This window comes from Orycteropus afer, unplaced genomic scaffold, assembly GCF_000298275.1.
Source record: "Orycteropus afer afer isolate SDZICR_OR568_19922 unplaced genomic scaffold, OryAfe1.0 scaffold00038, whole genome shotgun sequence".
Lineage (NCBI taxonomy): Eukaryota > Metazoa > Chordata > Mammalia > Tubulidentata > Orycteropodidae > Orycteropus > Orycteropus afer.
The window spans coordinates 10708092-10723648 of record NW_006921625.1 but is presented as its reverse complement, the minus strand read 5'-3'; the positions used below and the strand labels follow the sequence as shown (position 1 = coordinate 10723648).

The 15557-nt window shown below is 51.3% G+C and overlaps 1 protein-coding gene across 1 annotated transcript in view; it reads left to right on the top strand.

Annotated features, from left to right (window-relative positions):
- The window catches only part of BTBD16 (BTB domain containing 16), a 57937-nt gene that overhangs the window by 11208 nt on the left and 31172 nt on the right, over positions 1 to 15557 (top strand). Inside the window, exons 4-9 of the mRNA XM_042780409.1 lie at positions 398 to 471; positions 4490 to 4633; positions 6846 to 6935; positions 8418 to 8532; positions 11406 to 11475; positions 12950 to 13080. Of these exons, the coding sequence (XP_042636343.1) occupies positions 398 to 471; positions 4490 to 4633; positions 6846 to 6935; positions 8418 to 8532; positions 11406 to 11475; positions 12950 to 13080 (624 nt within the window). The remainder of the gene's footprint in view (positions 1 to 397; positions 472 to 4489; positions 4634 to 6845; positions 6936 to 8417; positions 8533 to 11405; positions 11476 to 12949; positions 13081 to 15557) is intronic.

The following is a 15557-nucleotide window of genomic DNA, read 5'->3' as shown; positions in this document are numbered from 1 at the left end:
GGACAAGTTGGGACTGGGGCCTCTAAACAGAAGCATTGCTGAGTTAACTTCCTAGAAAGTAGTGGAACGCTTTATTCCTGTCTCCGGCATACTTCTGAGGCACCTCCTTACCTGACCTTGTTTTAGACACTCAGCCAAAAAGCTGTCATTTAAGCAGCCTCAGACAACTCCTCGGTTTGGCCTGCCCATAACGTGAAATCAGTAGTAAACACGGGAGTGGTCAGCGGACAGAGCCTCAGCTCAAAAAGCTGACAAACCGAAGGTGACCTGGGTAAACTCTTCCAAAGGGCAAGATACAAGACGACTGTTGGTGGGCCTGCAGGGGAGTGGTACACGTTGCATCAGAGAAATATAACAGTATTAAATCCTGGACTTTTTGTTTGTATTTTTCCTTAAGGGCATGCATTTCACAGATCCAGAAACTTCTCACTGAAAATCTCAAAAACAAGGCCATGCAAGGTGGGGAGGCAGGTGAGTTCTTGCCACCAGTGTGTGAAATGAGAATACTGTTGCCCCCTGGGGGCTTCTGGGCTCTGTGGAAGAAAGAGCAGGCCCCTGGTCTGTAAGGTAACTCACGTCCACTGTACAGTGTCTAACATAACAGGTGCCCTGTAAATACTGGCCAAATGCAGGACTGAAAGCAAGCTTGGTGAACACACTTGACAGTGCTAATGGCCATGACCGATAGACAATGTGCTGAGGCAGATAAACAACATTAGGGTGGGGTTAGATGGACCGTCATGCACAGGGCAGCAGCTCCTCATCCACAGGCTCTAACCAGTTGTAACTTGGACGCCCACATCTGCCCTTGGCCAGAAAGCAGGATGAGGAACCAAAACTGGTCCATCCAACAAGGGAAGGGTTCATTGTCCCTCATGAGGATGCTGGGCAAGTGAGTTCCTTGAAGAAACGTTTCTTGGGTAAAGGCCACCCCACAGAGCCAGTCTCCTTTCCAGGGGAGGCTAACAGACTGCTCTCATCTGTCAACTCTGATTGGCCAGGTGGCCCTGAGAAGTATTCTGAGGCCATCTCCTGGCTTGCAAGAAAGAATGCTGGGCTTGATTAGTGATGTCTGCTCCCCGTCAGCTAGCTTCAAAGCAGAAATGGATGCCTAGTGACGGGCCATGCTTTATCCGTGATTCTGCTCCTGACCGTAATCCCCCTAATGGGGATTCTTTCTAACTCATCATAACCAGACCACCTGAGGAGACCCCAGGCAATTCCAGATTTGAAATGCAAACCCAGGTTCCAATCCCCAGCACCAAACAATATCATGTCAAGTCAAGGAGACTCAGTGACTCGATGTGACAGAGGAGAACTGCCCCACAGGGTTTCCTAGGCTGTAATCCTTACAGAAGCAGATCACCAGGTGTTTTCTCCCTCAGAGCTGCTGGTGGGTTCAAATCCTCAACCTTTTGGTTAGCAGCTGAGCCACCAGGACTCCTGACAATATCACTGAGATGGTGAATAACAGTAATGATAACAGGAAGAGGGAACAGTTGCTCAAGGTCCCACAGGCCAATAAGGGCAAAGCTGAGGAGTAAGTAGATGGAGCAAGTGGCCCCTAAGGTCCTTTCTGGCACTGGTTTCAGTTTTGGGGGATGTCCAGGTGCCCTGGCCCTTTCCCTAGCTCTATACTAACACAGGAGTGGAGCCGTGCACAGCCCTCTCGGGCCTGGCCAGGCCTGGTGTCTTGGATCCCCCATCTGCCCTCCTATCAGAGTCTCTTCCTTTTAGAATCAACTGTGCCCCTCACAGGCGAGACTCCCACTCATAAAGGCCTTTATGATTTGCAAAGAGCCTTTTTCACATGGTCTCTCTGATGATCCCATTTCCTCAGGGAAAGCAAGGCTGTCAAAAACCCTGCTCCCTGTATCCAAGAACATACATAAGGTTGGCAGACAATGGTCCTGTAAGTTTATGTGAATGATCAGAATCCCCAGGTGTATAGTAGAGCTGACAAGAGGCAAGGTTGTGGTCACTGCTTGGTCACAGCCAGCTACCCAGAGGGACAGAGTAGTTGAACCTGCAGACTTGGGACCATAGTCGCAGGGGACATCAAGCTCAATTGGCATAACATACTATACAAAACATTGTTCCACCCCCTACTTTGGCGAGTAGCAACTGGGATCTTAAAAGCTAGCAAGCTGCCATCTAGATGCAACGATGGGTCTCTCCTCGTCCAGAGCAAAGAAGAATGGAGAAAAACAAAATTCATTGAAACAATTAGTCCTAGTGACTAGTACACCATCTGATCTGCAGCCTATATGACTATGAGACCAGAAGAACTAGGTGGTGCCCAGCTACCACTGTCATCCACTGTCATCTATGTAGGAGATCCTTGATAGAGAGGGAGAACAATGTAGAACAAAACTCAAAATCATTTGGTGGAATAAAAAAAAGGGGTGGGGACCAGGTTTGCTGGTCCAATAGAGCCTGGTGGAGCCACTGAGACTATGGGCTCTAGCTGCCCTTCAGGTCTGAAATTGAACCCACACCTGTGGTTTCCAGCCAAACAAAAGACAGGCATATGAGTTGAACATTTACCTGAGGTAGATACACTCCTTGGAGAGAACAATCATGGGAGAAAGAAGGGCTGCTTATGCACAGGGAGACAGCTCAGGGGGCAGGAGTCCATGGAGGGATGGACACAGGTAAGAGGTAACTACGGGGAGGAAGTGGGAGGGGAGCTGTTGCATTGTGGTAAACTGTGGTCAATGTCATGAGACAAAGTATATGTGAACTGCTGTATGGAAAGTGAATTTGCTCTGTAAATCTTCACTCAAATCACAATTAAAACATCCTGCTCCCTCGTGATGGGTGCCCTGCCTTTCACTATACTGCACTTTGCTAATACCTTTTGGATGGGTGATACTTAGGTACTAACAGCCCATCAAAGAGTAGGCTAGTGGCACAGTGGTTAAAGTATATGGGTGCTAACCAAAAGGTCAGTGGTTCAAACCCACCAGCTATGCCACTGGTGAAAGATGTGGCAGCTGCTTCCGGAAAGATTTACAGTGTTTGGAAACCCTGTGGGGCAGTTCTACTATGTCCTACACAGTCCCTATGAGTTGGAATCGACTCAGTGGTGGAGGGAGGATGATTTTGCTCTATAGGGAACATTTGGCAATATCTAAAGACATTTTTGGTTGTCACACTAGGTGTAGGGTGCAACTGTTTCCTAGTGGATCGAGGCCAGGGATGCTCTAAGCATTCTACAATGCACAGGACAGCCCTTACCACAAAGAATTATCTGACCTTCAATACCATTAACAACCTGCAATATATAGATGACACAACCTTGCTTGCTGAAGACAAAGAAGATCTGAAGAAGTCTATTGATGAAGAGCAAGGACTGTAGCCTTGTATGGATTACATCTCAACATAAAGAAAAAAAAAAAAAAAAATCCTCACAACTGGACCAATAAGCAGCATCATAATAAATGGAGAAAAGATTGACATTATCAAGGATTTCATTTTACTTAGATCCATAACCGATGTCCATGGAAGCAGCCGTTAAGAAATCAAATGATGTATTGCATTGGGCGAATCTCCTGTAAAAGACCTCTTTAAGGTGTTAAAGAGCAAGGATGTCACTTTGAGGACTAAGGTGTGCCTGCTCCAAGCCCTGGTATTTTCAATAGCCTCATCTGCATGTGAGTGCTGGACAATGAATAAGGAAGACCAAGGAAGAACTGATGCCTTTGAATTACAGTGTTGGTGAAGAATATCGACTACACCATGGACTTCCAGAAGAATGTAGTTCTTGGATGAAGTACAGCCAGAACGCTCTTGAGGAGTGAGGATGATGAGACTTCATCTCACGTACTTTGGACACGTTCTCAGGAGGGACCAGTCCCTGGAGAAGGACATCACGCTTGGTAGGGCAGCGGGCCAGCAAACAAGAGGAAGACCTTCAGTGAGATGGATTGACACAGTGGCTGCAACAATGGGCTCAAACTTAGCAGTGATTGTGAGGCTGGCACCAGACTGGGCTTGTTTCCTTCTGTTGTACCTGGGCTCACTGTGAATCAGAACCGACTTGACAGCACCTAACAACAACAACAAAGGTCAACAGCGCTGACGCTGAGAATCCCCGTAAGAGGGAGAGGCAAGCTGAGCCCCAGCCCCACCCCAGAGGGCCCCAGCCAGTGTCCCTGCTTGCTCCAAGAAGCCTTTTTTAACTCCCCCAAATGGAGGGAGCTTGTGTGCCTCTGAACCCCTCACCTGTTAGTAGAGCGCTGTCTTGGAAGATTGCCACTTTCTGTCACCTTGTAAGACTCTTTGCCTAATCCCTGTAGAAAGCAGTAAGCTCCTTTGGGGCCAGCTACTGTGCTACTCATTGTTTTGTTCCTGAAAAGGCCTCGCAAAGCCTCTTGCCCAGTGCGTCTGCTTCACAGCTGTGATGGAGGAGGACGTGGAGAAATGAATTCACCGCTGGGTAGGGATGTTACTGCATTGTTTGCTCAGCGGTATTTTCTCTCCTCAGATGTGATCCTCGAGTGCCTCGGCTTCAAGTGGGAACTCCATCAGCCCCAGCTTTTTCAGTCTGGGACACTAACCAAGCTGTACCTGAGGGCCCTATCGAGGGGCACCATGGACCCCCTGACGGAACTGGAGAAACTTCTGAAAGGTATCTTCTTACCAGTACCCAGCCTGGAGCCCCAAATGCTCTTTAGTTTGAGAAGCCACCCTCCCCTTGCACTAGATACTAGGTTATGTTTTGAGGCCAAGGTCACTTATGCTGTTAAGAGCAAGTTTCTGTGGCCACACTCCGTGGAGTTTAGCTGTATGGCCCCAGCAGCGGCCTTAAGCTGTTTGCTCAGCTGTAAAATGCAGATCACAGTTCTTATCAAGTCGCTCTGAAGATCAGAGGAGTGTGTATGAAATTCTAGGCCAATGCCTGGCACACAGCAAGCACTTAGTGAGTGGCGACTGTTATTCTCATAATAACCCAAGTCTTGTGCAGCCAGAGACTTAACCTGCTTATATGGAGAACCTCTGCCTACTTCTTTGCTAAGGGGAACTGGATCATACTGTCTTCTAAGGGCTTTCTGGAAGGTCTGACAGCTGTGGCTTGTGTGTGGTCCCAGCTAGGCTGGTTAGGAGTTTTCACGTGTGTGTGTGTGTGTGTGTGTGTGTGTATCTTACTGTCTTTTCTTTAAATCAACCTCATTCCAAAGAGTGTTTAGGTACTTCTTTCTTTTTCTCATGTTCCAACCCTAATACCCCAGCCTCCCCTTACCTGTCCTGTAAGTCCTCTCCAACTCGTTGCCACCTTCCTTGGACAACAAGTTGGCATGGTAGAGGCCAACTTGCAGGCAGATGCCATGAAAAAGTCAGGGCTCTCAGAGCCAGCCAGATGTGAATGGAATGGGGTTGCATTTTCAGGAGGTCTGCCAGAGCAGACCGTGACAAGTGTGGAGAGAGCCCTGCAGCCCCCCTGGGGAATAAGCAGGCAGAGGCAGGTACTGAGGGTTCAGTGAGCAGGTGAGTAGTGGGGAGGATGGAGGCCATGAGGATCTTGGGGCCAACGGAGGGTCTTGGACTTGCGTGCTGACACTGTGGGGCACCCCTGAAACATGCCAGCATTGCATGCTGTAACTTACATTTTAGAATAACGCCGAGTAGACAGGGGAGGGCAGCCAAGAGTCAGCCCCCTCCACTCCCACCTGGAAGTCCTCAGTGACAGCGGTCCTCAGTTCAGAGATCTGCAGGGCTGAGTTTCTAGAGCCCCTGAGAAGAAGCCTCTGTCCCACACTCACCCTTCAATAGGTGTTCACTGTTTGCTGTGCTCCTTGTGCCAGACCGTGGTAGTTTACGTTTGTGTGTCAACTTGGCTGGGCCTAGTTGAGTGGCTGGGCAGCTGGATGTAGTATTCCCCGTGATGAGACTGGTTATCAGCTCCACAGTGAAATCTATTGTGAGCAGCTCAGTAGCTGTCTTAAGGATGTGGTCTGCTTCCAGTAGATAAGGAGAAGCTTTAGGAATGGTCTGTAGCTTTTGGCACACTTGAATCCTGCATGTACTAAGTCGTTTCCCAGCAGCCTGCCATGTTGTCTTTGGACTCTTAACGGGCTTGAAGCAATGGCCTACCGTGTGGTTTGGTAATATTGAGGCTGTGTCATTTTACTTGTCAACTTTGTGTTTGTCAGCCTCAGCATCCAGCAGCTGCCTGAGGGAAGAGACATCTCGGGCTCCAGTGGGCCAGGAGCACAAGGCAGAACTGAAGGCCAAGGTCAAGGGGCTTTCACCCAGCCCCTAGAGCCTGGCACTTTGAACTTGGACTTTTAGCCTCCAAAACTGTAAGAGAATAAACTCCTGTTCATTAAAGCTATCCCATTTGTGGTATAAACTCTGCCAGAGCAGCACGAGAGGTAACCAAAACACAGACCTGAGTTAGGAGCTAGTGAGGGGTGCAGGAATGGATGAGGCCCTCTTGTGGCCCTTGAATTGCTCACAGCCTGTTAAAGAAAAGAGAACTATTAATAAGTGTTTAATGTGCAGCGTGGATGTCAATGTCTTGGTTTTGACAGTGTACAACAGTTATGGAGTCCATTGTCATTGAGGGAGTCAGAAGAAGGGTACACAGGGACTCTGTGAACTATTTTTGCAACTTTCTGTGAGTCTCAAACTATTTCAGAATAAATAATTACTTCTTTTCAACCACAAAATTGAAATAAATTATAACAAATAAATATTTTAAAAACATATCCACTAAAACAAGAGCAAAAATATATATAGTGTGATGTCAAGATTGAGGTACAAAGGGTGGTGGGTGCTTCACACTGCATTTTGCAGAACTCAGTGTGGCTGCCACATCATTATCCAATCCCCTTCACTAGTTCGGTCACCTGGGAAGAGCAAAGAAACATCGCGCATAAAGAAGATGACCATTGCTTTGAAGATCAACGACCCACTGGTGACCAAAGTTGGTAATGTACACTTGTCTTCTTATTTTGGGAATGCCGTTGATCAAGCAGTCCTTGCTGAAAACAAACCAAAAACCACAGCAAGCAGGCGGCACACCGTGCTCACTGCTTCCTTCTTAAAAATACTTGGCAAGAACAAAGAAAGAAGGGGAAAGAAAGTTGGGACAACTTGGGAAAAATGAAAGGCAGATGCTACGACAGAGGGTGCTTCTCTTTGGGAAGGAGGCATGATGTGTGCAGAGAGAAGGGAATGGCAGGCTTCTCAAGACAGACCCACCAAAAGCGTTGGGCCCTTCCCCTGCCCATTGGCTGGCTTCTGGCAGCAGGGGCCTCCCCCAGGGTAGGTCCCTGGGCTCACTCTCCCCACCCCTTCCCGGCCACCCAGAAACAGACTTCTGTGTTAGTGTGCGCTGTGTCACGTGGGTCACGGGCTCCGAAACTGGTAGGTCAGGAAGCAGTACAGGTAAGCACGGGGTAAACCGGTTGTCCTCAGGGCACATGCTAGCCACACTCCAGCACTATTTGGAAGCACTACTTGGAAGGAGCCAAGTCCATCCTGGTCCTTCACCAATGACAATTTAGTTCCTGGACTATCAGATTATCCGAGCTCTTTCTAGGGGTCCTTCACCTGTCTGAAGTCTGCAGACTCTGAGGGAAATGGGCTATCAGCTATGTGCCATTTCCAAAGAAAAAAGGCCCCCCTGCATATAACATGTCGCAACTGTTTAGGGCAGGGAGTCATATCCCTCCACAGGCGGTGGGTGCCAGGTTAGGAAAATGCCAGTTGCCATGGGTCTACCTCCCACTCATGGGACCTCTGGCATGAAAGCAGCCCTGGGCTCCGGAGGGTTTTCAATGGTGGGTATTTGGGAAGTAGACCACCAGGCTTTCTTCCAAGATGCCTTTGGGTGGACTTGACTCTCCAACCTTTCAGTTAGCAGCCAACCGCTTATCAACCATTTACACCACCCAAAACCAAACCTGCTGCCACTGAGTCGATTCCAACTCATAGCAACCCCCATTGGGTTTCCAAGGCTGGAAATCTTCATGGAAGCAGATTGTCTCATCTTCTTTCTGTGGAGCAGCTGCTGGGTTTGAACTCCCCACCTTCTGGTTAGCAACCAAACACCTTATCCACCACACCACCAGGACTCCTTTCAAGTTAGAAATGAACCCCTGAAACAGTCTCACCCGAGGTGAACCCAAGGGTACCTGCGAGCGTCCTTTCTGCCAGAGCCGAGTTTTCTTTAGCGTCATCCTCGCCTCCTGTCGTCAGGTTCCAAGCAGGGTCTGTAGGCAGGTCACCGGGTCCATTTTGTGCAAGCGCATCTCTGTCTGGCAGGCTTCCGTGCGCTCTAGGTGGCCAGCAGGGGGCGCCTGTGAGAGAGGTGCGCGGGCAGTTTCCAAGGACGAGGGGAGGCGGCGCTGCTTCCTTGGTGCAGAGGTGCCCCCTGACGGTCTTCTCTGACCCTGCGTCCTCTCCAGCTTTTGCCACCGCCCTGAAGAACCTCTACATGAGTGAGGTGGAGCTGGACATGGACGACTTGGTGGGGGTGCTGGCTTCCGCGCGCATTCTCCAGTTCACCGCCCTGTTTCAAAGGTAGGGAATGCGCTGGGTGCTGGGTGGTCAGGGCCAATCCTAGACTGTCCCTCTTCTGGGCTGGGCCCCCTGGGTTTTTTTTGCCCTGAGCAGGGCTTTGAGCCTGGAAAGGAACAAAGGCAGCGATTCACATTAGCGTGTTACGAGCTCTTAAGGGCCTCTCCCAAGCAGCAGGTTCTTCAACCAAATGATTTTTGATTCGTGACAAGAAATGCAATGGCGGCATTTCTACTCCTGGGAGGGACTATGCAAGAGTGCAGAGCGATTTCCTGGTAGCACTCAAGCCTGGCTTGCTTATCAATTTTCCCTATTTCCGGTTTTGGCTAAAAACCCTCCCTCCTCCGTTTAGTGCGCGTGCGCAGCGACTAGCCCTGTGAAGACTCCCTCACCACCACCCAGCTCTTGTCCTCGGTGCCAGCAGTCATGCGTCTGGCTGGCTCCACTAAAACCTTGCCTTTTCTTTTAAGTAATATTTTTGCTTTTTCAAAGTTGCACATAGTTAGTGTTGATCACGTGGGAGAGAGAGAAAACACGAAGAAAAAAGCCAGCTGGCCCATCCGTAGGCGAATGCCCGAACGTCAAGTGTGCACGCAGATACAGTGGAACGTTCGTCAGCAGTAAAGAGATGACGTTCGAAAACACAATGGGCCTTGGGCGACCCTTGAAAACATGGTGCTGAGTGCAGTAAGCCAGCCACTAGAGGACAGCTGTTGTGGGACCTGCTTATAGGACATGTCTGGAGTAGGGAAATGCTTACAGACGGTTGCTCGGTGTGGAGGGCAGGTGCAGGGGCTGTCCTGGAGACCATGCAGGTTGAACCCACTTTTCCCTGCAGGTGCTTTGAGCTGGTGCCTCCCTCCCACCCGGGGGCGCTGAGCTGCCTGGGCCAGGCCCTCCTGGAAAATCTCTCAGCCTTGTCAGGGACTCAGGCGCCCTGCGGCTGATGGGTGTGCGAGCTCAGAGGCAGGGGCCTGCTTTTTCTGGACGTGTCTGCAGAGGGCACGCGAGGAGGACCCCATGGTCCCGAATAGGTGCTCTGGGCAGCGGGGACCACGTGCAGGGCCAGAGAGGCCAGAGAGGCTCAGCAGGGCGTGGTGAGGGGAGAAGAGCCAAGTGGTCAGTAAGGCGAGGCTGGAACCAGCCAAGGAGTCTGAGTGGACCCTGGAGGTTACGGGGTTTCCTGAGCTCCCCACCCTTCCATTCCGTGTTCCCACGTGCAGCTCGCCACAGCCTGTGACTTAGAGTACTTTCTGAATCACAGCTTCATCCTCAGAGCGTTTCCTGAGCAGCTGCTTCCTGGGCTGTCCAGGAAGATCCCCCCGACCTGCGCCTGGAGGGGCCGCGCCAGCCACCTCCTGTCTCGGTCCTCCCCACGTCCGCAGAAACTGCCCGCGCACCTCTCTCTCCAAAGCCCCATCTGAAGCTGGAGCGTAGCCCGGGCTTATCTGGGGAAGAAGCGGGAGTGGCAGGCTCTTCCTTGCCCTCCTCCTCCCCATTCCTTGCTGAAGGCACAGCAGGAAGGCCTTTGCGATAAGGCCAAGCCTTTCATTACACTGACGAGCAAACCAGGCTGCCTGCCCCACCTGCCCCAGAGTCCACAGATAGCTGTCGGGGGACTGGTCCGCCAGGTCAGGGGCCAGGTGGGTCCTGGCATGCAGCTGGGCTGGGTCTTGCCTGGCTTTGAAAAGCTGCTGGTGGCCGTTGGCAGGGGTGTGGCAGCCCATGTCAGTCTGTGTGTGGAGTGGAACAGAAGTGTCCCCAGGCCACTCTGATCGCATCACAGCATCCAAGGGTTGGCAAGACTTCAAAGGTCATCTCTGCCGAGTTCCCAGCCTGTGAAAAATCACCCGGAGGCCTTCATCTCGATGGGAGTGAAGGGTGTGCACAGGTTCTACCAGGTGATGTCCCTTCACTCACTGTCAACGTCTGCCTCGGTACGTGAGCTTGTGGCTGTCACATGTCACGTGCGTGCACATACATGTACACACGTAAACACACATGCACACACTCAGGGAGAATTCCCCTGGTGGATTTGGGTTCCTCCAGGCCAAGTCGGAGTGTCTGTCTGGTCCCAGAGTAACTTCATTTTCCCAAAGGGGACCCGTGTCTGTTAGCAGTCATGCTCCACCCCTCCCCCAGCCCTGTCTCTGTGGGGTTGCCTATTCTGGGCCATTTCGTATAAATGTGGCTGGTGTCATTCAGCATCACGCTCTGCACGTTCACCCACGGCGGCACGTACCAGGGCTCCATTCCTTTTCATGTCGGCCTAATAAGGAAGTTGTGTTTTGAATCCCCTTGAGTCCCAAGAGGAAGTGGACTCACGTCCCATCTGGCATCTCTGCAAGGGCCTGGACAGAAGAAAGCAATGGCTCAGGGAGTGGGGTGACCCCACGGCACCTGGACTAAAATTAAACCTCGATCAGGCGCCATTTGGGAGCTCTGGTGGAGTTGTGCCTTAAGGCATTTGCCTGCTAACCAGAAGGCTGGTGGTTCAAACCCACCAGCCACTCCTCAGAAGGCAGGTTAGGCAATCTACTTCCATAGAGATACTGCCTCAGAAACCCAAGGAGGGGTCGCTGAGAGTCAGAACCACCTCGACTGCAGTGAGTTTGGTTTTTTGGAGGCACCATTAGATGTTTCGCATTGAGAGTGATTGCGCCCCCTGGTGTCAGGGCTCCCTGTGAAGGGTTTGCACTCAGGCCCGGTCCCCTCAGCCCGGAGTTATTTGTGACAGGCCTTGCTGGGCTTGTCCTCTGGCCACATGTCTATACCCCTAAAACGATGCTCCTTTCCACATGGAGGGTCACTGCCCCCGTTCCCGCCTTGGATGAAAACCTCAGGGCCCCCAGGGAATGTCATTTCTCTCTCTGCAGGTGTCTGGCCAGCATGATAAACGGACTCACACCAAACACCATCAGGAGCTTCTACCTGGCCGGCTGCAAGGTAAGCCTGAGCAGGTGGGCAGGTCGTACCTGAGGAGGTTTCAGGAGCACTCCAGACTCTGGGATTTTACTCACTGAGCCCAGCCCCCAATCCATCTGAAGACACCAACTTAGGGTGCCAAGTGAATATGCAAAAAAAAAGAAAGAAAACATCATTTTGCTTTTAAAATAATATTTTAATGCTAAAATAGTAGAAAGGCCTTAGTCTTCAGGGGGCAAAAGTGTAGCCTTCTCCCAAAAAGAGCAGACAACCCTCTGGGACGTTTTCTGGAAGCTGCTGAAACGTCCCACCCGGGCCCTGACCTGCCTGTTGGTGAATAAATGATATGCTCCAACTCTCATTATGCAGAGGAGAAACTGAGGCCGAGGAGGAGGCCCCTGCCACAGTCACAGGCTCGTGAGTGGCAGTGCTGGGTCCAAACCCTTGGCCTCCTGATTCCGTACCGACCTCCAAGTAACAACCATCGACCCCAAGGGTACTCACACCATGAAACAGGATGGTTCCCACACAGTGTGTCACAGGGCTGTCCTCATGTCTATGTGGTTTGGTGGTGGGATTGTCTTCCATGCAGGAAGCCCAGGTTCAATTCCCGGCCAGTTCACCTCCTGAGTAGCTCCCCTGTCTGTCTGCGGAGGTCTGCTTTTTGCTATGATGCTGAACACATTTCAGGGGAGCTTCCAGACTAAGACAAACTAGGAAGAAAGATGCGACAGTCTGGTTCCAAAACTCGGCGAGTAAAAGCCTATGGATCCCTGTGATCCAGTTTGCAACCATCACGGAGCTGGCCCAGGGTGAGGCAGTGGTGCATTTCGATGTATGTGGGGGGTCGATGTGAGTTGGGGCTGACTCCATGGCACCAACAACAAGAACGGCTTCAACTTCAAGGCCAGCTATGTGTCCTCATCTTTACGCCATTGGTAATTAGAACCGCAGCTTCTTTCTGTTCGGGTTGGCATCTCTCAGCCCTTGTTTGACCCTGGAAGGACTCTGGTCCTTGAGGACATGGGAAGTGTAGTCAGACCCTGGCCCTTTAACCTGTCTTGTTTTAGAATGTGTGTCCATAAGAGCCACAGAGCTCCACGTGGGGTCACCCCACAGGCCCCACCCGTGACCTCTCACTGACTTTAGCCCTGAGACACCAGCATGTGAGCCCTGTGGCCAGACCACCTGGGCTTGAGTCCAGCCCTACCACTAACCCCTCCAGTGACTGCAGGCGTCCTGGAACCTTGGTATTGCACCAGCAAAACAGGTGTAAACGTGACCTCACTGGATTGCCTTGAGGATTGATTTAAATCAGCTGAGCCCAGGCCCCGAGCACAAGAAACACTCAGTGTTACCTGCTTCAGCTTATGTGTTTATTTGCCACACCTGCAGCCTGAGAGACCATACGCACACATGCAGCATCCTCTTCAGCCAGAAGAGGGCGCCAAGCGTTCAAAAATGCCTTACAAGTGGGGTTTTCTTGCCTTGTCAGTACCAGCAAGAGCAGCTCACCAAGGCCTGTGAGAAGTGGCTTGAGATGAACCTGGTCCCTCTGATGGGGAAGAACATCCAGCTCCGAAGTATCCCACAGGAGCTGCTCTACAAGGTGTTGAAATCTCCCAGGTCAGAGCTGGTTCCCGAGGGGCGGGGTGTCCAGGGAGCTGCCACTGGGGGTCACGGGGAGGTAGGTGCTCAGCCTGGGTACAGCCAAGCCCCCGCTGGACTTGCCCAGTGGGTGGAGCCTCTTTGATCCCACACTTTCTGCCCCCCTGGGCTGTTGTTAATGAACCTGAAATGCAGGCTCTGTGCATGGGGCCAAGGAGGCCTGGTGGAGCAGTAGTTGAGCCCTTGGCTGCTAACTGGAAGGTCGGTGATTCAAACTCACCAGCTGCTCCACAGGAGAAAGATGGGGCAGTCTGCTTCCTTAAAAGATTACTGCCTAGGAAAGGCTATGGGGCAGTGCTACTCTGTCCTTTTGGATTATTGTGAGTTGGAATCCTCTTGTCGGCAACAGGGGTGCATGGGGTTGGGGGAGGGGCCTCCTTTCACCCTCCTTCATCTGGGTGGACCCCTTCCAGGTGCTGGGAAAGAAAACCAAAAAACCTCATTGTTGGAGTAATTATTTTCAAAACCCTGACAACGTTGATATATGGTCATTGTGGACAGTTTGGAATATAGGGGAGAACAGAAAAGGACAGACAGACACCCTGCTCCTCAGTCAGTCTGTGGCTGTAGCCCTGGCTCCTCTCCTAAACAGCTCTAGAGCCCGCTTGGCCCCTCCGATGCTCAAGGCTAAAATTCTACGCGTGTGCCTGCCCCCCTGCCTGTTCCACCTCCCCAGTCCTCGACCACCCCGCCAGCTGCTCCAGCTGCACCTTGAAAGTCACTCCGGACACAGCATCACCCTCACTCCCTGCACGCAGTCAGTCTGCTTCCAAACTGAACTGTCCCCATGGACCTCTCTGCTGAAGCCCAATCCCCTGGGCCAACACAGTACCTCTTTCAATCATGTCTCTCACCAAAGGGCCTTTGGTTCCTTCCCTTCACGCAGTCTCCTCCCGTGGCTGACAGTCTCATCTCACGCACCATGTGGCCGCCATGCCCTGGCCCTGCCGCACCCCCTCTCCCACAGCTGCTGTACCCATTGCTCCTTCTGCCTGAAACGCTGGTCCCTGCTGGCCGCTTCTCACGGACCCACGCCCCGATGCCTGGCCTCTCAGATGGTTCCCAGTGGTTTTCTATGATAAATGCCCCAAGGTGATCATCCTTCCGTGTGCACGGATCTTCGTGCCAGATTACTTCACTAGGTTGAATTCCTAGACCTGAGGTTACCAAATCAAATGGACTTTCCGTTGGACTTCACTAGGCTCTTTAAAAACATTTTATTTGAAAATTATTTCAGACGTACAGAAAAATGGCAAGAACGGTACACAAAATATCTGAATACATTCCCCCATTCACTGTATAACTCCACTTTTGTCCTCTTTGCTGTATCATTTCCTTCTCTGTGCTTATCTGCAGTACACGTTTGTTTTTAATGAACTATTTGGAGGTAAGTTGCATACCCCGTGTGGCTTCCCCTCTAAATCCTTCAGGACTTAATCCTCAAGAAAAGGTTTTTCTCTTCTGTACCACCACACAGTTCTCAACGTCAGGAAATCTCACACTGATGCAGTACTCTAAAATCATTGGCTCAGTCCTGTCCTTTTTGCCCTGAAACACTGAATCCAGGCTCAACCACATTGCACTTGGTTGCGTCTCTTTGGAGCTCTTGTAATAAGGTTCTTGATACCATTGTTGCATTGCTGAGGTGACATGCCCCTTGGGTGAATTTCACAAGTGAGACCTAAATTCTACCAACTATTCAGAGGTAGGCTCTGAAACAAATGTTGGTTGTTCTTGTGGAATGCATTCTGATTTTAGAAATTAGATCTAAACAGATTTATTCTACTGTTGGCTTGAATTTTCTAAGTTGCTTGCGATCTCAAGAGTGGTAGAGCACATTTACACTATTGAGGGACCTAATGGCCTAACGAGGCTCAGGAATGCGGGCCCAGAGCAGCGGCAGGTGCTGGAGGTGTTCTCAAGGTTTTCCTGCTCTGCTCGCCTCTCCTCTACCTTTCCCCACGCGTGCACTCTCCTGCCCTCCACTAGGGCACAGTTTATGCAATCATTGGAGAAAGATAAACATGGCAGCCTTTAGGGTTTTCATAACACTGTCCCTCCCTTGGAAAAAGTGAGCTGTCCCACCCTGGTAACATTTAGCCAAGAAAGGAGAAAAAACGTCTGAGCACAACCAGTACGTTCATGATGGCATCGGCCTTGCAAAACGTGTGCTGGGCAGGAAAAGAGCCAAGGACATGACGTGTCCAGTGTCTAGACTCACAGGTTGGGGGAGACGTGACTGCTGTGGACAGAGTTCCGGTCCTCTAGCCCCTCCTTGGCAGCTGTCTGCACAGACAGTGCAGGGCTATCGTGCCCTTGGGCGTCGTTAGCCTGAGCAGCCTGGGCGAGCATCGCGTTCACGCCATCCCAGGTGAACTCTCCTTGTCCAGGTGGTCTCCAGCGGCCTCTGCCTCAATGCGTGCGGTGCGGGGAGT